Below are 25,390 nucleotides of genomic sequence, written 5' to 3'. Positions count from 1 at the left end.
AGTGTTGACCCCCAGGGGTCATATGGGGCATCATCCTCACTGTAATCTACAGGGGATGGGGCCCTAGGTGTTCGGCCTTCGTCCAGAGGCATGGGCATCAGTAGCACTGGTGCCGGCAAAGCTGGATGGGGGGGCTGCAGGCCTTGGTATCTCTGCCAGCCTCGATGGAGCTTCCTCCTTGGAGGAACCTCAATGAGCACCTTATTGGTCGGGGGGGGGGGGAGGGGAATGCATCGGTGCCCTGCTAGGCATCGATGGCCTCCCGTAACCGATGCCAACTGGGTCGGTAACACACAGATAAGCAAATTCAGCAGTTCCAGCAGGGCAAGTGCAGGCACTGGCACAGTCGATGCCACCAACTCAATGCCCTGCAATTCCCTTTCTATCGCCAGCAAGACCTTGCACTCCAACTCCTCCTTGAAAGTTGCCGATGCACCAACAGATTGGGAGGCAGGAGGGGTGGCCAAATCTTCTTCTGATCCCTGAGGTGGATCAGCGATTGGCACCAGGATCAGTAGAGACAGTCAAGGACCCCCGGCATCGATAGGGCATTGGGGCATCATGGCATGAGCTGGCACCTTCTCGAGCCCAGCACCGTGCATTGAAGGTGACAGATGCCAATGGTCCCTCAGTGTTCCGCTCAGTCTTTCCCCAGTGCCGAGGTCGATGACAATGAACCAGACATCCTCAGCTTGGAAGATCCGCTGGCAGCACTGACGGAACCAATGGCCCTGTCGATATTGATAGCTCGGTGTCTTCAGTGCGGCTCCAAGGCTCATTAGTGCAAATGCTGCCGATGTCGATGGCTCGGACTTCCTTGACCCAAAGAGCTTCTCCATCTTATCAAGTTGAGCGTGACCTCCCTTAGAGGTCATCTGGGTGCTCAAGCGGCAACCCAGGACGTCATGCGACGTCCCCAGGCAGAGGACACACACCTCAAGGGGTCCATAATGGACATGGTCCTCGGACACTGGGGGCATCATGTTCTACAGGTTTTGAGCAAACTCTGATGCAGACTCTCATTGCCTGTTATCTACACTGATGTCCAAAGATCTTCTGCATTTCTTATGGGCAACCTTAAACTATATGGGGCGGATTTTAAGAGCCCTGCGCGCCGGTGCGCCTATGTTCAATAGGCCTACCGGCGCGCGCAGAGCCCCGGGACTCGCGTAAGTCCCGGGGTTTCTGAGGGGGGCGTGTCGGGGGCGGGGCCGAGCGGCGCGCCGTTTTCGGGGCGGGACGAGGCGTTTCGGGGGCGGGCCTGGGGGCGTGGTTTCGGCCCGGGACGGTCCGGGGGCGTGGCCGCGCCCTCCGGAACCGCCCCTGGGTTGCGTCTAGGCGCGCCAGCAGCCCGCTGGCGCGCGGGGATTTACTTCTCCCTCTGGGAGGCGTAAATCCCCCAACAAAGGTAGGGGGGGTGGGTTAGGTAGAGGAAGGGAGGGGAAGGTGAGGGGAGGGCGTTAGCGAATTCCCTCCGAGGCCGCTCCGATTTCGGAGCGGCCTCGGAGGGAACGGAGGTAGGCTGCGCGGCTCAGCGCGCACCGGCTACACGGAATCGGTAGCCTTGCGCGCGCTGATCCAGGATTTTAGCGGCTACGCGTGTATCTACTAAAATCCCGCGTACTTTTGTTTGCGCCTGGAGCGCCAACAAAAGTACGCCAATGCGCCGTTTTTGAAAATCTACCCCTATGTGTACAAACATTACAAAATAAAGTTAACTGATGCATAAATAGAAAATTAAGGACTCTCCAAAAAAAAAAGGATCAAGGAAACACAAATATGGAGGAGATATAGCGATATGCTGGAAGTCCTGATGCAACTGTCTGACTCACCCACCTAAATATAAAATTATAGTTGCTGTATCTACAGTAGTCATCATGCAAGATGACGTCCAAAATTCCAGCAATTTCTGGCAAGCACAACAAACCCAAGCAGCTCACGGGAAATCTTCTTTCTAGCCATGATGAACGAAAAGAAAGGGAAAAAATGGTCAACGCCAGCAGGCACATTCCTCCATGGGGGGGAATGAAAGTGAAAATAAACTTACTGAACCGCTGAAAACTGACTGAGGAGACTAAGGTCAATGAAATCATGAGAAAAACCGAAAATAGTCTGTGGAAAAGTTTTTGAAGGCAATTTCTTAAAGAAAAGCCACAAGCTCACTTAACTGCAAGGCGAAAGCTCCACGAAAAAAACAAACAAACTGAAGAGGGACCCCACATGGACGTGTGGTATAGGGTATGATAGGCATGCTCAGTATGCACAAAGTTCCAGAAATGATGACATAAGTTTTCTGTGCCAGGCTCCATCTGATGTCACCCATGTGTGAGGACTACCATCCTGCTTGTCCTAGGAGAATCAGCTAACTTAAGGCCCTCATACTAGGTAGGTATTTATACCTCTATATGAGGCCCACCTAGTTACTCGAGGTGAGGTTTAGATAGGAGTGTAGGGGTTAGGGGCCACTTTGACATTCAAAGTGAGACGTACGAACAGAACAGTGCTATCTTGTGAAGATTTGATGACCTTTGGAGTGAGGAAACTCAACCAAAGATGAGATTTGTGCAATGTTCTCTCAACCTAGATTAATGGACTCTCTACCTGGTAACATCAAGCTAGGTTGAGAGAACATTGCACAAATCTCATCTTTGGTTGAGTTTCCTCACTCCAAAGGTCATCAAATCTTCACAGGAGAGCACTGTTCTGTTCGTACGTCTCACTTTGAATGTCAAAGTGGCCCCTAACCCCTCCACTCCTACCTAAACCTCACCTCTAGTAACTAGGTGGGCCTCATATAGAGTATAAATACCTACCTAGGATGAGAGCCTTATAGCTAGTGTCTCTCTCTCTCCTCCCCCCCCCCCCCAGTGGGGGTAGGTAGGAAATACAACAATTCTGGCACTTATCGAAGTTTGCACTAATACCTATGCGAAGCGCTAAGATAGCGCACTTTGCGATAAACAGCCTATTACCATAAAACATGCCCCTTTTCCTATCGCATGTGATATTTAGTGCATTTTGATAAATCCAGGCCTAAGTAACTACATTTCTAAGTAGAATTGGCATCCCATCCATAATAGGAGATGGAAGGTTAGTAAATGTATTGTTCCTCACTATCCACATAGCCTCAGACTTTTCAGGACATTTACTTAGTGGAAACTCAGCTGGCGGGTGTTAGGATGCCAGGACAGGAGAGCGTGTGTAGATGTTGGCAAGGCTTGTGCAGTGTTTGTCAGGATCCTCAAGTGGCCAAGGGTTAAACCCTGGTGGGTGTTGGGGATAGTGTGGAGGTGTTACATGACAGCCCCTGTGATTCTATCTTTCTACCCCACCATTGCTGCTCCTTCCCCTCAGACTCTGCCCGCCCCCCCGCACAGCTTAGACCCTGCAAACCCTATCCTAGTGCCTACAGCTAAGCCACCAGGAGGATTTGTTCTTCCTTCCTGCTAGCTCGGTATCCAGTGTTAATCTGACAATACCATTAGTAGCTGGGGTGGGGTATATAATTTCCAAATGGGCAAGGGGGGAGAGGAGTTCATGAAGGGCTACTGACAGCCCTAGATGAAAAGTTTCTTTATTTATAGCCATTTGATATTCCACTTTGAATGGGAGGTGATCATGGGGGGTTGGCATTCCTCTCACTGGAGTTTTTTCTTTCAAGGGAGGATTGCAGAGAGCTGGCAGATCCCCTACAAATCTTTAAGCTCACCCCAATGCCTCCAGCTAAACCAACAGGGGGAAAGGGGGGGGGGGGAAGAGAAAGTCATCTTACCAACTCAACAGGAGGCACTGGGGTGAGTTTGTGGGGTCTAAGGGATCAGGGGGGTGGCAAAGAAGAGATTACAGTTTGCAGACAGGGGGGATGAGGGAAGGGAAATTGTGGGGGCTTGCATCCTCCAAAACTGGACTTACTTTTCTCCAACTCTAACCTCGCCAAGAGTTTTTCATGCAATACACAATCAAGCTGCGGAATCTGTTGCCCAAAAGATGAGGTCAAGGCATCTAGCATAGCTAGGTTTAAAATGGGTTTAGACAGGTTCCTGGAGAAAAAGTCCATAAACCATTATTAGCCAGGAAGACTTGATAAAGGCATTGCGTATCCCTGGGAATGAACCACAAAAAATAGATATACTCTGGGGATTAGGTTGCCAACTGGCTCCAGATTAGCTGGTAACCGTATCTGGGACCTACCAGGTACTTGTGACATGAACTGGCTGCTGTTGGAGATAAAATGTTCAGATTAACAGACCTTTGGCCTGACTCGGCGTGGCATATCTTATATTCTTATGGGTGGGAGGTTAAGATCATTTGCTGGGGGGAGGGAGGGAATGCTGATGGCCCCATACTTCAAATTTAACTGAGGTGATGGGGAAAGGATTTCATTAATTAGTCCTAATTTTCAGCACTAGCTGGCTAAGTGGTATGATTGAAAAATCTAAAACTAGCTGGTTAACTTTTAGTTGGCTAGATTTAGGATGAATTTCAGATAAAAATCTAGCTGGTTAGATTCAGCTCAAAATCAGTTTGGCCAGCTAAAATAGACACTCAAGCATTTTTTTTGAACACTGTTATCTGTAAATTTTTGTTTAACAGGATGAACAAAATATAAGCTTGGGGTCCCTATAAGTATGGATACACATTCTCATGGAAGGGGAAGATATATAGACTGGGGTATGGAAGGAAGATCCAGTGAATAAATAAAACAATTACTTAAGCAAACACAAAACCGTAAAATATTACCTTAATGGCCATGTTGTTTGATTCTGTAGCACCACTGGTGAAGATAATTTCTCTGGGATCTGCTCCTATTAGTGATGCAACTTGCTGTGTAAATAAAACAGAAAAAGTAAGGCTTTTAAAAAAAATGGAACTTCTCTGATAAACTTCTCTTTAATGGTATAGGAAACCTAAGCTCTGCGCCCCTGGCCAGCAAGGTCTATTCAGCAGTAGGCAAGCCAAATAAATGGACAGTCCAGCTGAGCCAAAGACATGACAAGTAGTCTGGTCCAACTGTAAATATCTGACACAAATCAAGCCAAAATAAGCAGCATAGGAAAACATCAGCAGGGCTGGTCCCATGACTTCACCGAAGCACCATGACACAGAAGACTTGGCTTTGGTGACCAGTGACAGAGGGAAGGCAGCTGCTGCAACTCCTGCTGGAACAGGCTCCTTCCCCCCCCCCCCCTTTGCACCCCATGAGTGAACTTGAGTTGCCTAAGCATGCGGTTTGTGAAGTGGATTTCAATACTGTAGAAATTCAAGGGAGAAAATAAAAGTTCAGTGGGTATTCCTGACCAAGATGACAAATCATTTTCCAACTTTTATCCTCCAGTTTGTAACCTATCATTAAAATCATCCATTGTACCTGAAGACTGGAGGGTGGCCAATGTAACCCCAATATTTAAAAAGGGCTCCAGGGGTGATCCGGGTAACTATAGACCAGTGAGCCTGACTTCAGTGCCGGGAAAAACAGTGGAAACTATTCTAAAGCTCAAACTCACAGAGCATATAGAAAGACATTGTTTAATGTAACACAGTCAGCAAGGATTTACGCAAGGGAAGTCTTGTCACACAAATCTGCTTTTTTTTTTTTTTTTTAAAGGGGTTAATAAACATGTAGATAAAGTTGAACCGGGAGTTGTGGTATGTTTAGATTTTCAGAAGGCGTTTCACAAAGTCCCTCATGAGAGGCTTCTAAGAAAACTAAAAAGTCATGGGATAGGAGGAGATGTCCTTTCGTGGATTACAAACTGGTTAAAAGACAGGAAACAGAGAGTAGGATTAAATGGTCAATTTTCTCAGTGGAAAAGGGTAAACAGTGGAGTGCCTCAGGGATCGGTACTTAGACCGGTGCTTTTCAATATATTTATAAATGATCTGGAAAGGAATAATGCAAGTGAGGTAATCAAATTTGCAGATGATACAAAATTTACTCCTGGGGGAATTCTGCGCAAAAAAATTAAAAATTCTGCAACAAAAAGTTGAAAATTCTGTGCACGCATTTTCTAAATTCTGCACATTTATTTTTCAAAATAACTCAATATTTTTTGCAAATTATTCTGCATTTCAGTGCAATGAGTGTCCCTGGTATCTTGGCTCATCTGCCAGCAGTGTCAATTGCTGCTGCTGGCAGATGAGCCAAGCTGGCAGTGACTGCTGCAGTTGTTGCTAACCTCTCCACCCGAGTATCCCTGCTCACTGTCTCTTACATATCAGACATATGCTCTCTCTCACATGTTCTCTCTCCCCACATACAACACTCTCTCCCACACACAGACACTCACTCACAGGTAGACACCTACCCACTGGCTCATAACAAACACAAGAGCTCAAACATACACTCTCAGGGCCAAGGGCCTCTTCTTTAGCCCCTCTCCTCCCCTTCTTTCTCCCTTCTCTCTTTCACTGTCCCCCTTCCCCTCTTTTCCCCTCCCCTTTCTCTCTTCTCCTCCTTGCTTGCTTACCTCGAACGACCCGTGCCGTGCTGTGATGCCCCCACTCTCTGTGCGCCACCTGACTTCCCTTCCCTTCTCTCTCCTCCTCTTTTCCCCCCTCTTCTCCTTTCCCCCTTCCCCATCCCCTCCCCTCTGTTCCTCTCCTTGCTGCTTGCTCCTTGAGCTGCCGGTGCCGTGCTGCGATGCAATGCCCCCACTCTCTGTGTGCCACCTGACGTCGCTGTCCCGGATTGGCTGCTGTCCGTGCGCGGCATGCTTCCAGTTTTTTTTTTAATCCTTTTCCGGCACGGGAGGAAATCGCGAGGGCATCGAGGGATGAAATCTGCACGGCGGCGATGAAATCTGCGGGAACTGTGACGAGGGAATAAATCTGCGAGGTGAGGGAGGAAATCTACGTGAACGAGGAATTCTATTTATTTATTTTATTTATTTTGTGATTTTTTATATACCGCGGCACGTTAATAACATCACCTCGGTTTACAATAAACAATAAATCAGCAACAAGCTTTACAGTCAATAAGAATTCAGGTGTACATAAAAAATATCAATTAAGAATAAATTAAGAACCAATTCTGTGCAAATTCTGCATTCTTCAGTAGCACAGAATTCCCCCAGGAGTAAAAATTATTCGGAGTAGTTAAATCACAAGCGGATTGTGATAAATAGCAGGAGAACCTTGCAAGACTGGAAAATCGGGCATCCAAATGGCAGGTGAAATTTAATGTGGACAAGTGCAAGGTGTAGCATATAGGGGAAAACAACCCATGCTATAGTTACACAATGTTAGGTTCCATATTAGGAGCTACCACCCAGGAAAAAGATCTAGGCATCATAGTAGATAATATATTGAAATAGTCAGCTCAGTGTGCTGTGGCAGTCAAAAAAGCAATGTTAAGAATTATTAGGAAGGGAATAGTGAATAAAATGGAAAATTAATAATGCCTCTGTATTGCTCCATGGTGAGACCACACTTTGAGTACTGTGTACAATTCTGGTCACTGTATCTCAAAAAAGATATAGTAGCATTGGAGAAGTACAGAGAAGGGCACCCAAAATGATAAAGGGGATGGAACAGCTCCCCAATGAGGAAAGGCTAAAGAGGTTAGGGCTGTTCAGCTTGGAGAAGAGACGACGGGGGGGGGGGGGGGGGGGTATGATCTATGTCTTTAAACTCATGAGAGGTCTAGAATGGGTAGATGTGAAATCGGTTATTTACTCTTTCAGATAACAGAAGGACTAGGAGGCACGCCATGAAGTTAGCAAGTAGGCACACACAAACAGTCTAACTTCAGTTAGTCAGCCAGAGTGACTCACTGCTCTCTTGATTAACAAATGTTAGTACCTAATCGAACCAAATCACACTACCTTAACAACTTTTCCAAGGCAAGTAACTGAACTTTTCAACCTTTTTACAGTTAACCCGCGATTAGACGCGCGTTTGACGTGCTAGCTTTACCCCTTATTCAGTAAGGGGTAATAGCGCATCGAAAACGCGCATCCAACCCCCCCCCCCCCCCCCCGAACCTAATAGCACCCGTAACATGCAAATGCATGTTGATGGCCCTATTAGGTATTCCCGCGCAATACAGTAAGTAAAATGTGCAGCCAAGCCGCACATGATACTAAGTCGGAGGGTGCACAGAAAAGCAGTAAAAACTGCTTTTCTGTGCACCCTCCGACTTAGTATCATGGAGATATTAAGTCGGAGGCCCCAACAGTTAAAAAAAAAAAAAGTGAAAAATAAAAATAAATAAATAAATAAAAATTTAAAATGGGCCCGCGGCTTGAAAACTGGATGCTCAATTTTGCCGGCATCCGGTTTCCAAACCCGTGGCTGTCAACGGGCTCAAGAACCGACTCCGGCAAAATTGAGAGTCGGCTGTCAAACCCGCTGACAGCTGCCGCTCCTGTCCAAAAAGAGGCGCATGGACACGCTAGTGTCCTTAGCACCTCTTTTTGCCTCGGACCCTAATTTAAATAAATTAATTTACTGTATCGCGTGCACAGGAGAGCGGGCGCTTGCCTGCTCTCCCGCAATTTTTACTGTATCGGCCCATTACTTTAGGTATACACTGCTCCTAGCTTATTTCTAGCTTCTGGCTACCTTTTTTTTTTTTTTTTTTTTAAATGTACAAACACTAACTTCTGCTTATTAGCTGCCTTACAGACTATTAAAAGCACAAACACACTAAATAATATTCCCAAATAGTTAACTTCACCCCAATACTTTTAAAAAAGAAAAATTCCCAAGCAAAAAATTACTGATTCCTTTCAGCCACCAGTAAGGTGATCCTCTCCTCTCAGTGCTCCCACTAATAATAATAATAATATCAGGGACATCATAGTCTGTTTTCATGGTTTTTCAATAAAAGAAAAAAAAAAGTGGCCACAGCTGCTAGAAAACAACTTACCTGGTTATGGGAAGGTTAAGAAATAGCAGTCTATGCTGATTTATCACAAGTCACTTTGCAAAACAGGCAAGAACTGTGAGAAGTTACTGCTTTCTTGCGCAAAGAATATATCAAATACAGATGGATACGTCCTTTTGGCCAAAAATATGCCTAGCTGACAACACCATCTCCATTCTTAAGAACTGTGGATTTGTTGGTTCTTCACAGTTGCCAAAACCAGCTAAAGTTTCTAATTCGAGAGAAGTATTTCCAAAATGGCAGCGTATGGGCAAATGTAACAATAGACTTGGGAGATATTCCGGAGAGTCTTTAGCTACAAAGTACTTAACTTGACATCACTTTGATGGGATTCTTTATTATTCATATTTTTCACTACTCTCTGGATCAGAGGTTTTTCCACACTAGGCACCACTGTATTTGATGTCTGCTTAGCTCCATGCTCCATGTGATGTTATTGTTTAATTCTGTTTTCTTCAGATTGCTTTCAGTTTTCTTTTTCTAGGCAGAGGGAGACTTCCATCACCTTGATGACCGAATTTCCTCCATTGGAGCTGGCGTGGATGATCTACGGGGAGGTTTCAGCCCTTCTAACAGAGTATTATTTCTTTTACATCAATCTTTGGGAGTACTGTTTATGTTAAAGGCATATGATTCCATCTGTTCTCTGTTTCTCTTTCCCGCAAACCATGTGTATGATTACTTCTTTGGGTTCTCTTATTTTGGGCTAACAGCGATTTCACCATTTGCTTCAAGTTTAGACATGTTTCAGGGATTTTATTGGCTTTAATCTCATATTTATAAATGCAAATGTCTTCTTTCCAAATAACTTCTATTAATGCTAAAGGGCTTAATTCCCCCTACAAGAGAAATCTGCTTTTCAGAGAAATAGAAAATATTCGGGCGGATATAATATTTATCCAGAAACTCATCTAAAGAGTAGATACGAGTGTCTGCTTCATTTTACTAAATTCTCCCACTGGGTTTTTTTTTTTACTCCTAGTTGTAAAGGTGCCAAGTATACGGATATCAGCATCATGTTCTCCAGAGATTTTATTTTTGATAGCAAAATTGTGTATTAAAGACCCATTGGGCAGGTACTTAATAAAGAAGATTTTGGTGAATGATATTCCATATACCCCTATTAATATATGGGTACCTAACAAAGATCAAGGGATATTCTTTAAGAACTTACATCAGATAACGCTTACTTCTTGTTCTGGTAACTTGATACTTGGTGGAGATTTTAAATCTAGCTAAATCTCCTGCTCTAGACACTTCACAGGTCTTCACTTCGATAGCAAAATTTCACAGGGAAAAATTAAAAGAACTTATGGAAGATTGGCATCTGACTGATGTATGGAGAACACATTTTCCCACTTCTCGTTCCTATACATTTTATTGTAAATCCTTGACTCTTACTTGATAATTGATTATATCCTAGGGGTCAGATCTATTCACAATAAGGTCCTTAAATTGGGTATAGGGGCAATTGTTTGGTCCGACCATGCCCCAATATGGGTAATGATTCAGATGGACTGAATCAAATCACGGTGAACCTAGAAGATGTGCTAGGCCTGATTGACAAACTGAAGAGTAGTAAATCACCTGGACCGGATGGTATACACCCCAGAGTTCTGAAGGAACTAAAAAATGAAATTTCAGACCTATTAGTAAAAATTTGTAACTTATCATTAAAATCATCCATTGTACCTGAAGACTGGAGGATAGCAAATGTAACCCCAATATTTAAAAAGGGCTCCAGGGGCGATCCGGGAAACTACAGACCGGTTAGCCTGACTTCAGTGCCAGGAAAAATAGTGGAAAGTGTTCTAAACATCAAAATCACAGAACATATAGAAAGACATGGTTTAATGGAACAAAGTCAGCATGGCTTTACCCAGGGCAAGTCTTGCCTCACAAATCTGCTTCACTTTTTTGAAGGAGTTAATAAACATGTGGATAAAGGTGAACCGGTAGATATAGTATACTTGGATTTTCAGAAGGCGTTTGACAAAGTTCCTCATGAGAGGCTTCTAGGAAAAGTAAAAAGTCATGGGATAGGTGGCGATGTCCTTTCGTGGATTGCAAACTGGCTAAAAGACAGGAAACAGAGAGTAGGATTAAATGGGCAATTTTCTCAGTGGAAGGGAGTGGACAGTGGAGTGCCTCAGGGATCTGTATTGGGACCCTTACTGTTCAATATATTTATAAATGATCTGGAAAGAAATACGACGAGTGAGATAATCAAATTTGCAGATGACACAAAATTGTGCAGAGTAGTTAAATCACAAGCAGATTGTGATAAATTGCAGGAAGACCTTGTGAGACTGGAAAATTGGGCATCCAAATGGCAGATGAAATTTAATGTGGATAAGTGCAAGGTGATGCATATAGGGAAAAATAACCCATGCTATAATTACACGATGTTGGGTTCCATATTAGGTGCTACAACCCAAGAAAGAGATCTAGGTGTCATAGTGGATAACACATTGAAATCTTCGGTTCAGTGTGCTGCGGCAGTCAAAAAAGCAAACAGAATGTTGGGAATTATTAGAAAAGGAATGATGAATAAAACGGAAAATGTCATAATGCCTCTGTATCGCTCCATGGTGAGACCGCACCTTGAATACTGTGTACAATTCTGGTCGCCGCATCTCAAAAAAGATATAATCGCGATGGAGAAGGTACAGAGAAGGGCTACCAAAATGATAAGGGGAATGGAACAACTCCCCTATGAGGAAAGACTAAAGAGGTTAGGACTTTTCAGCTTGGAGAAGAGACGACTGAGGGGGGATATGATAGAGGTGTTTAAAATCATGAGAGGTCTAGAACGGGTAGATGTGAATCGGTTATTTACTCTTTCGGATAGTAGAAAGACTAGGGGACACTCCATGAAGTTAGCATGGGGCACATTTAAAACTAATCGGAGAAAGTTCTTTTTTACTCAACGCACAATTAGACTCTGGAATTTGTTGCCAGAGAATGTGGTTCGTGCAGTTAGTATAGCTGTGTTTAAAAAAGGATTGGATAAGTTCTTGGAGGAGAAGTCCATTACCTGCTATTAAGTTCACTTAGAGAATAGCCACTGCCATTAGCAATGGTTACATGGAATAGACTTAGTTTTTGGGTACTTGCCAGGTTCTTATGGCCTGGATTGGCCACTGTTGGAAACAGGATGCTGGGCTTGATGGACCCTTGGGTCTGACCCAGTATGGCATTTTCTTATGTTCTTATGGATGGATATTATTTTTGATAATTATGATAAGGGGAAAAACATTCTGCCAACTGAGTGAATTGTTAATGGATAAGGATTATAATAGTATCCTAGATAATAATATTCAAGATTTTTTGGTCAGAAATGACACAGGCGACTGTCTGAAGGCTTATGTACACAGTCTCTTGATTTCAAGGGCCTCTTCTTAAAAATGGAAAGAAAAAGATTGTATAGCTTTACGACATAAAATTCAACTTTTGTCACAGAAGCACCTTTCAGACGGCTCCAAGCAGACATTATCTTTGCTTTCTTGTGCTCGAGAAGAGTTTGGAGTCCTCCAATTTGGTGCACCTTTTGGACCTCGCTAAACAGGAATATTTTGAAGGATGAGAAAAAGCAGGAAAGCTGTTAAATTAAATAAAAATTACCCTCCAAAATCACATATTAAAAATTAAGGATGAAACCGGTGCTATTCTGACCAATAATTATGATATCAGAAATAGGTTTCTTAAATTCTATGAAGATTTATATAGTGCAGGTACCTTCATTTCTCCCGCCATGATTGAGAATAACTTTCATGATCTTTCCTTACCAGAATTGATAGAGGTTATGAGAGGAGTTGGATAAAGAAATTTCTAGCCTGGAGATTCTTTTTGCTATTTAGAATCTTAAAGTGGTAAGGCGCCTGGACCTGATGGATTGTCCTTGTAGCACATTTGCAAAATGTGTTTAATTTTTGTGGTATGTGGGGTCATCACTTTCAGGCATTACCATTATAGCTAAGCCTAGCCATGACAGCTTGTGGGTCATATCGACCCATCTCCTTAATAAATCTCAATCTCAAAATACTGGCCAAAATACTAGTCATCTTAATAAATTTATTGGACAACTTATATATCAGTCCAGGCGGGCTTTATATCCAGGAGAATGGCTGGGGACAATGTACGTAAATTGGTGGATATAGCGTGGTGGGCTTAAAGAGAAAATATAGCTTCTATTTTCTTTGATATCAAATCTGAAAAAGCATTCAATATGATGCACAAGTGCCGGGCTTCTTCGAAGGGGAAGGCGGGACAGCGCCATTGTCCTGAAGACCCAGCTGCCGGCAGGATCTGAAGCAAGTTGTGAAACAACGAAAAGAAAAAAGGTAGGGTTTAGGGGGTGGGGAACTGCAGAAGTTCCCTCCCCCCCTTGCGTGTGCTGACCTCACACACATATGCGCGCAGATTATAAAGTCTGGCACGCACGTGCACACGACCAATGGATTTTCCACCATAGAAAAATCGGCACGACCATGTATGTATGCCGGGAAGCACACAAAGTGGAAAATCTACCTTATTATGTTTATGATTATTGACCCCCCATACCTCTGACAGCTATAGAAAAAGATATAGGTGATTTTAATAAAGTGTCTGGCTTTAAGATTAATTGGGAAAAGTCCAAAATAATTAATATTTTCTGTGACCAAGATACAGGGTCATTTTAAGACTACCATCCATTTAAATGGGCATTCTGTAAGACTACCGTAAGTTATCTTGGAATTTATCTAGGCAAGCAATTGACAGATTTATTTGCACTGAACTATCCCCCCTTGCTTAGGAATATTTGGCAAAATTTAGAAAAATGGGAGTGGCTGTCTCTTTCCTGGACAGGGAGGATATCTGTGGTGAAGATGAATGTCTTACCGAGACTGCTTTATTTGTTCCGAACTTTGCCCATTCCTATTTCTAATGGTTTGCTAAAATCCTGGCAAAAGAAATTATTTGGTTTCATTTGGAAAAGACAGCCTCCCAGCATATGTAGAAGCATCGTGTATAAATCTAAAACTGATGGAGGTCTTGGAGTACTGAAACTCCCATGGTATTTTGCTGACACCCAACTTTCTCCGGTAGTTGAGTGGCATAGTTTACATGCTACTATGCACTGTATCTCAATGAAGCAGTCGTGGATAAATAATATGTCCTTACTGCTGTTCTTTGGCAGCCGCGACATATTTAGCACGGGTGCACTAATATGACGCCCAGCACTCGTAATGCCCTGAATATATGGAAAATGTGGAAACATGCATTAGTGAGCTCGAGGGAGTACTTTTATGCCTCACATTTGTTTCACATTTCTTTTCCTACTTATATTCTCTTGCAATTCTTCAAAATTTGGAAGAATTGTGGGGATTTTCCTCTTGAAAGATATTTGGGAGGTGGGTAGATTAGTTTCATTTGATAACTTGCGATTGAGATATAACCTGCCTCAATCTGAATTTCTTTTATCAACAATTTATATTATAGACTTTTTTTTTTTTTTTTTTTAACAAGAGTATCAAGGTGGAATTTCATTCAATGCATGGGAAATCTTTTTGAGGATTTTTGTACTAAGGCGGTAAAATGAAAGGATTCATATCTAAAAATTATGTTGTTGAACTCTAAGCTGAAAGATAAGCCTGCTCATATTCGAGCATGGGAAAAGGATTTGAGTCGTGATCTTTCTGAGGAAGAATAGAATATTATGTTCACCAAGTTTAGCAAATACTCAATATCAACCTTAATATTGGAAAACAGTTATAAACTGTTATATAGATGGTACTACACTCCTGAAAAACTGCATAGACTTTATCTAAACATTAATGGTCTCTGTTGGAGAGGTTGTGATATTATAGGTTCTTTTTTCCATATCTGGTGGGACTAATACCATCCATTTGTTCTGGCAACGTGTGATGACCTATCTCAGAGACTGTTAATGACAACTTTCAGTTACAGGCGGAAGTAGTTCTACTAAACTGCCATGTCAACTGTGAGAGTCCTGCTTCTCAAATTTTGATTCAACAGATCTGCACTGCAGCCCGGATTGAAATTGCGTGCTATTGGAAACAAGGATGCTCCACCGCTGATGAGGGTGATATCCAGACTGGATACAGTTTGTACAATGAGTAAAATAACTGCCACTCAACACCACACACTTCGGAAATTTGACTTAGTTTGGGGACCCTATATGCATTGGAGAGGACATGTTCAGTGTTCGTTCTACACAAAAGGTTTATTTTTATGCCTTTGTATTCATTTTTGTTGTTTTGGAGACAATTGTATTGTTTAGATATGGAAGGCTTTCCATTTTTAATTTTAATATGTCTCTATGCAGTTCCTGAGGCTCTTTGAGTTGGACTTTCGGGATGATATTTTGAATCTTATGTTTTTATCATCCTTTACTGATACCTTGGGTTTTGATGAATGCAGAAGTGTGGGAAGGTGTGGAAGGAGGGTTTGGGGTAATAATTGCAAAAATTATTGTTGTTTCAAGTAAATGTTATTTTATTGATTTTCTTCATTCTGTATATCTTGGATGTGTTATTCTTTACTTGTTGACAACAATAAGATTGTTACTTAAAAAAAAATAAAACAAAAGAAAAACGGTCTAAACAAAGATATTTCTTTTTTTTTGGTCCCTCAAACAGCATTTTTCCCCTCAATATCCCCCTGTTTATTGCTTACTTATGGATAGGTCACAGTTTATCAAAATGTATTTCTCAACATTTGCAAAATTCTGCCTTGTTTTGCGATTGGCGATTCCAGACACAAATTCACATAAAACACAGCTTACAATACAAGGCCTCAAACACCACAAAGTACTAAACTCACAATAATACATGGGATGTATATAATTATGTTGCATTTAGGAGCCAAAAGATCTTTTTGGGAGCCACTGAAGTGAATCCATAAAGATCTATATAAGAGACCCAGAAGAGCAATAAGGTAGGAAAGAGGGGACAGGGGGTTTGGGTCCAGAAGAGGGCCTTGTCCCTCCAAAATGAGAAACAATTGGGAGCTATGCAATAGTGTAAGACTCAGCAATTGATCTTTCTATAGTGTCGATAGAAAAAAAATAAACAATCCAATAGGCAGGTCATGAAACAATATATTTACCTGAATGCACATGATATTACTGCACAAAGGTTGCGGATCAACATAGCTGTGTCCACATCATCTTGTTTTCCTAGTGGCATTTTTGAACTGCCAGACCCAAATGCAATTCCAAAAAAAATCTTTCATCCACATTTTCTCTTGCTCCTTTAGTATTTTTTTGTAAATTTTTGCGTGATGCCTTTAAAGACGTCTCTTCTGATTGAAAGGCTTTTCAATTAGCTTCTCATAGTAGAGTCTGCACTGTGCTTTATGATGTAAACTTTCAAAAAAGCTAGCAATATCTGTATAATATTCATTTTTTTCTTCCTGTGCCTCTGCCATAATGTCAAATTAGAGACAAGCATTGATCAAACCCACAAAGTACAACTAACTTTTTTCCCCTAGTGCTTCCCCTCCCCCACCCCACACACATCCTGTCAACGGATCATCTCCCAATCCTTACACGTTTAGGAATTCAAACTGATTGCAATTAAATAAATCAACTGTAGAATCAAAAAAAGAAAAAAATTGCATTAATAAAAAATGTTCTTTCCCAAATAGTTGAAATGAGTGTGATGCCGAGCGGTCAAGCTGGACTCTGGCAATAATCTTTATAAGTATCTTCATTGTTAAGTGATATTAAACATTCCAATGACTCCTAAAACACCATTCCTCTTGTATATAACATTTATTTTGTATACTATATTTAAATTGTATATTGTTTAACCATTTCTTTTCTCTCCTCTCTTCTTCCTTCTCCAAGTTCGGCTACCCTTGTTAAATGTAACTGTACCTTCGGACACCACAGTTCTAGTTTTTGTATATAATGCACTCCTGTTCGATGTAAACCAGCAAGATATGTTTTCATGATTGCCGGTATATAAAAACTCTAAATAAATAAATAAATAAACAAACAAAGAAGTTAGCTGGTTTGATCACTTCAACAAAACAATTGTAACTTACGGTTTGTATTCGAGGCTTCTGTCTCTCTCCCTGGGCCTCCCTCATACCTCTGTCCTTGGTCTCTTAAGGCTGCTTGCAGTGCTCCACCCTATCCCAGAAGCCCTTGCTGGGTTGGGAGTTAAGGAGGACCAGTACAGATAGCTGTAGCCGGTCTTTTTAAGGTGTTCTGAGGGGAGTTCCTTACATGCTCCCTCACATACTCTCCCCCTTAGCTAATCCCTGTCAGGCCGGGCATTCAGCTGTGCACAGGCTAATTCCTGGTTCTTCCTCACCGGTGCCCCACCCCTGGGTGGGCTACCCTGATTTCCCTGTGAGCTGGGCCCACAGGGTCAAAACTGGGGACAATTGTGTCCCAGAATAACCAGGTACAGGAGCTCAGGAAGCACTGCTGCTTCGGAAATGGCTTGACCTGCTACGGTTGTCAGCAGAAGCTGACTGGTTGGGGATTCCTGTTTGCCCCCATGTATGCAATTAAGTGTCTCTCTTCTTGTGATTGATGCATTCTTTTTGGAGGAGATCCTCACAAATAAGTCTTGCCAGTCCCTGAATCCACCAATGCTTGGGTGGGAGCTTCATCCAGTTCCACCTGATAATGAACTCCTTGCGACGCTGATGAGGGATAGCCACTAAACTACAATTCTGTAGCTTTGCGAATGTATTCTCTCACTCTTATTCCCATTTTGGGGTTCTGTTATTGCCCCCTTCTCTTTCTTGTGCTGTTCTTCCAGCTGGCATTCACATTCCATGTCGGCTAACCATGGACACTTTGAAATTATGTTCCAGCGCTTTACAAAAAAGAAAAAGAGATGCCCACTGCATTGGCTCATTTTTGCCTTTTGTCATTCTCTTTAAAAGCTCCTTATGTTCAGCCTTTCTGAATGGGCAGCAGTCCTCCTGATGACCATCCTCCTCACAAAGAGCACAGAAGGAAAAATAGCCTCCAGTTTTGTTCTTGGGCGGATTTGAACTCCCTGTGGTACTTTTCTTCTTCCAGGGTGAGGATTTTTCCTGCTTTGGAGTTTTTTTCTTTATCCCCAGAGACTTTACAGTCAGTATTGGCTGGGTTACTAAGCTGACATCCATATCTTCAGGCCCTTCAAAATGACAGTCCCTTGCTGCTGCCCTTTAGCAAGGATATGGATCACTTGCTCCATCTTCTCTGCTTTCTGAGCCACTTCCCCACTGGGTACCCCCTCTGGACAGGAGAGAAGGAAAAAAAAACAAACCCAAAAAACCTGCTGGCCTGTTCAGCCCTGACTCACTGCTTGACCCCTGACTGCACAGGCAAGGCTACCCACCTTAGCCTATTGTAGCATCAGTTGGGAGAGTGAAACTGGGAGGTCCCAGGAGAAAGAGATGGGGGTGGGGGGGGAGAAAACACCAAACTTTGTGCTCTTTTTTTTTCTGCTGTGGTTGTGGGCTTTGCCTGTGTTTCCTGCTTAGGCAAGCAATTCCACTGCTGCCACTACATGTGATGCTGAGCAGTCAGGCCTAGCAGGAAAACAGTCTCCAGGCTGGACTCTGGCAATAATCTATATAAGTATCTTTATTGCTAAGCAATAACAAAACAGTTAGCTGATTTGAGCACTTCAATAAAACTGGAGGCTTCTGTCTCTCTCCCTGGGCCTCCCTCATCCCTGGTCTCTTATCAGCTTGCAGTGCTCCACCCTATCCCAGAATCCCTTGCTGGGTTGGGAGTTAAGGAGGACCAGTACAGATAGCTGTAGCCTGTCCTTTAAGGAGTTCTGAGGAAGTTCCTTACATACTCTTTCACAATAAGTTTTAATTGTTTTACTCTTATGAAATTATACTGCATTTTGTTACTTTGATTAAACTTTCAGTATTTTAAGGTAGCAGAACCTCAGCTCCAGAACCCTGCTTAGGCTCCAGTAATCTTGGCTCCAGCTCTGAAGCATAGCTAAAAACTACTGAACAGCTCTGTTTCAGCTCCAGAGCCACAGTTCTTGGCATTTCTCTTCAGGAGTTACCATCAGAAAATATTTCTTCACAGAAAGGGTGGTGAGACACAGTCTCCTAGTGGAGGTGATGGAAGGAACAGAATTGAAGAAAATCAAGGATCTCTAGCTGTGAAGGGGAAAGTCAGAAATTAACTGGAGTCTTTGGCACGGTAACAAGAAGTAAACTGGGCAGACTAGATGGGCCTTCCTGTCATTATCAGAGTCACAAGGCTATAGTTCTTAGCGGAAGAGTCCCCATCAAGAAAGGAAAACCCTAGAAGGAAGCCAGCAACATGACATCAACAAGGATAAGTTTGTTTTTAAGGTCCAAGAATTGAATCACACAAACAGCACTGTTATTCCAACTGAGATTAGCTTATTGGAATGAGAGTTTTCAATATCGGTACTTGCCTCTCTTGCTTTCTCCATGGCCTTTTCACTTTCCCAGCCATAGGCATGAGTCCTGGAGTGAGGGTTACCATAATAGTTCACCAGATAAGGAAGCATGGCATCCAGTACTCTGGGATCCTAGCATTAACAAAACAAAACACAAAACCTGAAAAATTAGCAAGAAATAGTACCTGGATTCTCCATGGGACAGGCAGTTTCACAATTAGTGTCATTTGCTGTCTCAGGTAGGCCTGGTACAGAGACTGTGCAAACGGCAGCAACATCTGACAGTGGCAAAATTCTTGCCATGGCCTCCATTGTCAATTCTGATCTCAAACCCCACAGCCTTCTGATGTCTATTCTTAATCCTCTCTACTCCTTCCCCACCAACGCCATGAACATAAGGGTTCTGGGCATGCTATAAACAGACAGCAACGGTATGGCTCATGGGCCCCATCCCCTCCAAGGGTGGCAAGGTGGAAACGGACACTGGAAGTCCACAAGAGATGGAGAGGAGGAATAGGGATTGAGGCACTGGATCCAAGATTTGGGCGGGGGGGGGGGGGGGGGGGGGGGGAGCAGCACAGCACCAATGCCGCCTACGGGCAGCAAAAAATGAAATCCGTCAGTGATCACAGGATGAGACTCAGTTCTTCATGCAGGAAAGAGCTCCCTACAAAGCATAAAGGCATCAGACAAATAAGATGCCTTCATCATCTTGCATCGGAGACCAGTCTGGCAGATAACTTCAGCTGGTCATCTCCAAGGGGGAAATCTAAAGCTCTTTTGGAGGCTCCTTCAGAAGCAATGAGGAATATAGGGAGTTGTTTTTCTTTATCAGCAGTAAGGAGCCTATTAGTTGTACAGTTTATTTTGTTATCCATGTTATTTATTTATTTATTTAAAACCTTTTCTATACTGGTGTTAGTGTGAACATCACATCGGTTTACATCATAACAAAATGCTTAGAAAATACATTTAACAAGGGTACAACATGGTAAGGGCAGGGTGCACGCAGAGAAAGCATAGAAAAACAGCACAACTGGCGAGAGATTCTTAATATAAGTAACTATTGGTATATATCATGCTCGATAATATCATAATCGTATGTTATTATACACATTATGTACAAGAGTGCATATAATCACAGAGTACAATGGTTTTGGCGGTGGTGGCGGGTAGTGGATTAGGGGGGAGGCAGGTTGTAGCAGGGAGAAGTGGTTAGTCAGGAAATGCCCGTTTAAACAACCATGTTTTTAGTTTTTTTTCTAAATTTGAAGTGACATTTAACTGGGCTGGAATAAGGAAGGAAGCCTGTCCTACATAGCCCCATTGTGTGAGAAGGGGGAAGACTACGGAATTTGGGAAGATGGGGGCAATTATTTGCGATGATGATGATTATTATATTGTATTTTACTTCTATATCAATTTTATCTCTGTATATAAAAATAATTGTGTCAATGCAGTGCAATGTTTGTCAACCCTGCATGGGGCTGGGAGGAGCTTGCGATCAGCCATGTGAGATGGAACTCTGCTGAGAAACAAACTCATGCAACTGGTGAAAATACGACCCATGTCGGAGAGTTCTGTCATGTGCAATGACAAGATAAGTTTTACTTGCCTATATAACAAAAAGGAAAATATTGACATTTGTCTGATGAATAAGCATAAGGCAAAGAAGGTGTTTTAATACCGGGAGTGCTTATTATGATGGCCACACTAGATGGTTAAAAATGTGATTTGGAAGGATAAATACTTGAGCAAATAATTCATGTAGTCTCTCTGCTATGGCTTTGTCATTCCTAAGCACTTTTACCCATTTATCATCTAATGGTCCAAATGACGCCTTTGCAGGCTTTTTACCTTAAATGTACCTGAAAAAGTTTTTATTAGGAGTTTTTGCTTCCACTGAAAGTTTCTTTTCAAATTCTCTCTTTGCCTTCTTTATCAATGCTTTGCCAGTACTCATGCTGTTTCCTGTTTCCTTTATTCGGATCCCTTTTCCATTTCTTGAAAGATGTTCTTTTAGATATTATAGCCTCTCTCACCTCATCTTTCAACCATGCCAGTACTCGTTTAGCCTTCTTTCCAATTTCCTAATGCATGGAATACATGTTCTGGGCTTCCAAGATGGTATTTTTAAACACCACCCATGCCTGAGCTAAACTCTTAACCTTGCAGTTGCTCCTTTCAGTTTTTTCCTAACCATTTTCCTCATTTTAGCATAGTCACCTTTTTGAAAGTTAAATGCTGTTACAGTAGATTTCTTTTTTGCTCTCCCTCCAGTTATTAAGTCAAATTTGATAATGCTGTGATCACTATTGCCAAGTGGCTCCAACACTGTTACCTCCCGCACCAAATCCTGTGTTCCACTAAGGACTAGGTCTAGAATAGTTTCCCCTCTTGTTGGTTCTTGTACCAGCTGCTCCATGAAGCAGTTATTTATTTCATCTAGGAACTTTACTCCTCTAGAATGTCCTGATATAACATTCAACACTGGGGTAACTGAAATCTCCCATTATTACTGTGCTGCTGATTTTGTTAGCTTCCCTAATTTCTTTTAGCATTTCATTGTCTGTTAGTTCATTCTGGCCAGGTGGACGGTAATACATCCCCCATTACCATTTTATTCCCTTTTTCACCTGGAATTTCTATCCATAAAGATTCAACATTGCATTTTGTTTCCTGCAGAACGTTTATTCTGTTTGACTATTTGCTCTCTTTAACATATAGTGCCACCCCTCCACCAATTTGATTCATCATTTCATTTTGATATAATTTGTACCCTGGTATCACAGTGTCCCATTGGTTATCCTCCTTCCACAGGACTCTAAGAGGTCAATTATATCTATTTCTTCATCCAGTGTTATACACTCTAACTCTCCCACTTTATGTTTTTAGATTTCTAGCATTGGTATACAGACATTTCAAAGTATGCTTCTTGTTTGTATTAACAACCTGCTCATCAGTTGCCAGGGGTAAATTGGAATCTTTCTGTACTTTAAAAGCACCTGATCCCCATTGGTATTTATTTCAACCTCTACTGGGATGCCCTATTTTCCCTGTTCTCTTAGTACCCTTCCAAACCATATGCTTCACCATGCAGAATTCCATAGTCTCGCACAATCTTCCAGTACCTCACATTCAAAACTGCAGAAGGAAGTTGGCTGGCAGGAGAGGAAGATGCATGTACGCAGTACTTTCTTGCTGCTGTTGAAGGGGAGGAGGGAGGGAGAGAGAGACAGAGAGGTGGCAGAGGATTGAGAGGACCAGGTCATCAGGGACTTTGAGAGAAAGGAGGAGGAAGGGGGCAGGGATGAGAGAATGGTGGTAGGGAAGAGAATCATATGATTGAGGGGATTACATGGTGTAGAAACTAAGGGAATTGCAGAATTTTCCTTTGTTTTTAAACCAGAAAAAAAAGCACTGCTCCTGTGTGTCTGCCTGATTGGGTAAAAGCATTTACAAGTCTTTTCAGAAAGTGGAGAATGTGGGAGCAGTTATGGACAGAGAGTATGGGATATTAAAGCAGAAAGGAGAGATTTAAAAGGAAAAAACCTTTCTCCAACAGAAGGGATGTTGCAGAACTGGGGCTCATGATGTGAAGCTGAGGGCAGGAGGCAGGGAGGCTCACTGAAAAAAATATTTCTTGTTGTTTCTGAAAGGAAATCCCTTTTATAGGTGGTGATGTAAACAAAAACAGTAACAGAATTCAAAATACATGAGATAAACAGAGGATGGGAATAAAGCACACCAGGGATAACCTGCAAGGAGCAGTAGTTACTACCTAAAACGACAGCGGAATGAGTGCTTCAGAACTTCAAGAAAACATGGGGAGACCAACCCTGTGATGGATTTTGGGCATGCTTGGGACAGACATGAAAAGGGTTGCGAGACCTGGTGGAAGACCTAAGTGGGGAGTTGGGATTGGGTTGCATTTGAGAATTTTATATGCACATGTGTCAAGAGGATAAATCTCAAATTAAGCATACTAGATGGGCCATTTTGGTCTTTATTTGCCATCATGTATGATGTTACTATGTTGCTCCCTAGATGCTTGGATTAGCACAGATCTGAAAGTTCACAGGCCAGAGTTTTGTCAAAAGTGTAGACTCAAAGGAAGAAAATAACTGGTTTTGTACACATGATAGATGCAAAATGGTTTAAAAAGGCAAACACTGGAGGTTCTTTATGTTTTATGAGAATATCAGGATCTGACATACTTTTGGAGCTGTTGCTCTGGAACATAATAAATGCAATGCTGGGTCAGGTCAAGATCCATTAAGCCCAGCATCCTGTCTCCAAAGTGGCCATTACAGATCGCAAGTACCCAGTAGATCCCAAAAAGCACAAGAAAGGAAAGGGCATAGGAAAATGCAAGACAAACTCAAAAGAAAGCAGGAAGAAGAGGTGGAAAGAAAAAGGGATGAAGAATTCAGTGAAGGAAAGAAAATACAGAACTGAAATGGAAAATAAAAAGAAAAGAATAAAACAGAAGGCAGAAATAAGTAGAAGAGGTGATGAGAAAAGCACAAAGTACAACAAACAGTAAAAATAGAAAATGATTTTATTTTCTGAAAGAAAATAGTTAATTCAAAGCACTACAGTCTGCATATTTATCTTCAATTTTCAAAATAGTTTATTCAATCCTTGAAGCACTAATATTCACAGAATGCATGGAAAAAGGTTTGCCCACCGGAAAACGTTTGCTGCCTTGTTCAAGAATTTATTTCTGACCTTTGGTACATGAAACACTCATTTGTGGTTGCTGCACCATTACTTGCTTTACTATAAAGTTAAATGATGCGGTCCATTTCCACTTATTCGTTTGGCTGCACATTTGTCTCAGAGGATTTATGTTCTGGAAAAAGCTGACTTGATTGTCAAAATGTGGCTTTTTCTGGTATACATTTCCTTCGCAGGACAGACTCCAGATGAGTTAAATTTGGCACAAATTTATTTTTATTAAGAAATATTTTTTTAAATTATCAGAACATTTCATGTTGAGACTAGGCAGACAAAACATTTCCCAGCTCCTATTAACTGCTCGCTCAACTCACTCACTACTAGTGCAATGGAAACAAACGTTCCAGATGCATTTGCCAAGAATCTCGTAACCTCATGGCATAAGCACTGATGTGGCATAAAGAGCCGGCTTCCACATAAGAGAAGGGAGGCACATGTACTGACCCTGCTGTTGCCCACCATTTCTGCCTCTTCCTGTGGTTCATGCATGGGCCGTTTCCCATTTCACTGGAAGTAAGTACCAGCATAGAAAGGACTGGGGAGGGGGTGGGAGAGGGAGTAAGAAAGGATTAGTTGGGAGCTCAAGCTGCAGCCTGTGAAACAGAGTAGACCGCTACTAAACTGACCTTCTCACCCTCCCCAATAAGAAGAGGCCCCACCATAGTGTTCATGACACAGCTGGCCCTGTGATATTCCCCCAAGTGTTGCAATGTAATGCGCCCTCAGAATCTCAAATATTAAAATGATTTTACAAACCATTGGTGTGGTTGCCTGGACATCCATGTACAGGGGTCTGAGGTCCAAGTCTTTGACATGTTCACCAATGTCATTTTCTGTTTAAAAAAAAAAAGGAATAAAAGTAATTATATCTAACGTTTTGCAAAGTAAAGATACTGTAAAATGAAATCCCCCAATGGTGAACTTTTCATGAAAGCACAACTAGATCAGGAAGAAATAAATAATATCCCTATTAACCTGTTTGAAGCACGAGAAAAATATGCAAGATAGTATAATACGTAACTATGAATCTTTTTTTTCAATTGACTAGTGGATGGTTAACTGAAAAATCTATGTTTTATCTTATGTTGTTTACTGGTATATTTATAAACTAGTTTTTTGGGATACTGTGTAATATCAAACTGAATTAAATAAATAAGATCTCCAAGATGCACCCTCCAGATCTCCTTATGGGCAGTCACAAAAGTATTTAAAAGATTTTTTACCCACCCTTCCAGGGGTCAGGGAAGGGTACAATAAAATATCCACAATTGTTCAAATAGAGAACCGCAGAAAACAACAAGTACAGATACAAATAATCAAATGAAAAGAACAGCTGCAGGCAAATCATTAAAAGTAT

General features: G+C 42.1%; 1 protein-coding gene across 1 annotated transcript in view; it reads right to left on the bottom strand.

Annotated features, from left to right (window-relative positions):
- The window catches only part of NFS1 (NFS1 cysteine desulfurase), a 111,266-nt gene that overhangs the window by 63,246 nt on the left and 22,630 nt on the right, over nt 1–25,390 (bottom strand). The window contains exons 2-4 of the mRNA XM_029614655.1: nt 24,790–24,866; nt 19,309–19,425; nt 4,741–4,824 (exon numbers count right to left, since the gene is read on the bottom strand). Of these exons, the coding sequence (XP_029470515.1) occupies nt 4,741–4,824; nt 19,309–19,425; nt 24,790–24,866 (278 nt within the window). The remainder of the gene's footprint in view (nt 1–4,740; nt 4,825–19,308; nt 19,426–24,789; nt 24,867–25,390) is intronic.

Source organism: Rhinatrema bivittatum, chromosome 8 (genome assembly GCF_901001135.1).
Source record: "Rhinatrema bivittatum chromosome 8, aRhiBiv1.1, whole genome shotgun sequence".
NCBI lineage: Eukaryota > Metazoa > Chordata > Amphibia > Gymnophiona > Rhinatrematidae > Rhinatrema > Rhinatrema bivittatum.
This window is presented reverse-complemented; position numbering and strand designations above follow the sequence as displayed.